At 72.9% G+C, this 1,411-nt stretch overlaps 1 protein-coding gene across 1 annotated transcript; it reads right to left on the bottom strand.

Annotated features, from left to right (window-relative positions):
• Positions 1–428: 428 nt before the first annotated feature.
• EMIHUDRAFT_67435 (hypothetical protein) lies at positions 429–1,166 on the bottom strand (the record flags this gene model as incomplete). The annotated part of the gene is made up of 1 exon (XM_005763797.1): positions 429–1,166. A coding segment is annotated over one exon (738 nt), but the record flags the coding sequence as incomplete, so codon positions are not given.
• Between the last annotated feature and the right edge of the window lie 245 nt (positions 1,167–1,411).

The raw sequence follows: 1,411 nt of genomic DNA, 5'->3' as shown, positions 1-1,411 counted from the left end.
ACGGGCTGAGCCTGGGGCACGGTGCGCGAGGGCGGCTGGTGGACAAACGTCGTCTGCGCCGCCACCAGCCGCCCAGTTGCGACGATGGGCAGCGCCGGCTGGCGGCAGGCCGGGCAGTTGGTGTCGCGCTCCAGCACGCGAGGCACACATGTCTCACAGTACAGAGCGTGGCCGCACGCGAAGCGGACCGAGCGCGGCGCGTCCCAGCAGAGGTCACACAGGCGCTCCTCGGCTGCCGCCGTCTCCCCCACCTCCACCGCCGCTTCGACTAGCGCCTCCAGCCGCGGCAGCGCCTCTGCGAGCGGCATCCGCTTCTTCTTCCGCTCGTATGCCAGCCCGACCACGAGCCGCGCCAGCTCCTCGGCCTGCGCCGCCGACCAGCCCGCGTCGGCAGCCGCGATGCGCTCCGCCGTGTCGGGCTCCTCCAATTCATCCTCGCACGCGTTGAGCAAACCCAGAGCGCCGCGGCCGGTCAGGGCGACGAGCAGCGTGATGCCGAGCGCATAGCCGTCGGTCAGCACGCTGGCCTGGCCATCCTGCGTGATGATCGGGTCCATGTAGCCTGGCTTGCCAAAGATACGCTGCGTCGACAGGTGCGAGACCTGTCCATTGCTGCCGGCCGTCGCCTCTGCCGCGCGCGCGAGGCCCACGTCGGCGAGGTAGCCGTTGCCGCGCTCGTCGAGCAGGATGTTGCCCGCCGAAACATCGCGGTGCAGGATCATCGGAGAGCAGCTGTGCAAGTAATGCAGCGCGCTCGCGGCGTCGCGCAGCACGCGGAGCCGTGCGGCGGAGGAGAGCGGCGGAGGCGGCGTCTCGAAGCCGAGCATGCGGAGCCGCTGCAATGCGGCTGGAGCGCGGTAGAGGCGGTCCTCGAGGCTGCCGCCGCGGCAGAGGGGGTAGACGAGGCACGCTCTCGCCGGTGCCAAGCAAGCGCCGAGGAGAGGGAGCAGGGACGGGTGGCACGCCGCGCTGAGCGTGCGCACCTCGCTCTGCAGCTCGGCGAGGCCTTGGGCGCCGACACCAACCAGCGCCGTCTTGACGGCGAACCCGCAAGCGACGCGAGGAAGCGACGGCAGCGCGTCGGCGCGGTAGACGCGCCCAAAACCTCCCTCGCCCACCTTGCGCGCCTCGGCAAAACCGTCAGTCGCCGCGATGAGCTCGTCGAGAGGGACGGCGGCGGGCGGCGCGGCGGCGGCGGCGAGGGCGGCGACACTCGCCGAAGCTTTCGCTTCCGCCGCTGCCGCCGCTGCCGCCGCTGCCGCCGCCTCTTGAGCCTCCGCCGCCGCCACGGCCGCCACTGCCGCCTCTATGGCCGCCACCTCCGCCGCTGCCTCCGCCGCCGCCACCTCCGCCGCCTCCGCCTCCGCCCTCACCCTCGCCTCCTCCCTCTCCCTTGCCGCCTCCTCCCTCG

The sequence above is a fragment of the Emiliania huxleyi genome (genome assembly GCF_000372725.1).
Source record: "Emiliania huxleyi CCMP1516 unplaced genomic scaffold EMIHUscaffold_62, whole genome shotgun sequence".
In the NCBI taxonomy this organism is placed as follows: domain Eukaryota; phylum Haptophyta; order Isochrysidales; family Noelaerhabdaceae; genus Emiliania; species Emiliania huxleyi.
Note: the sequence above shows the minus strand (reverse complement) of the source record. Positions and strands in the feature narration are given on the sequence as shown.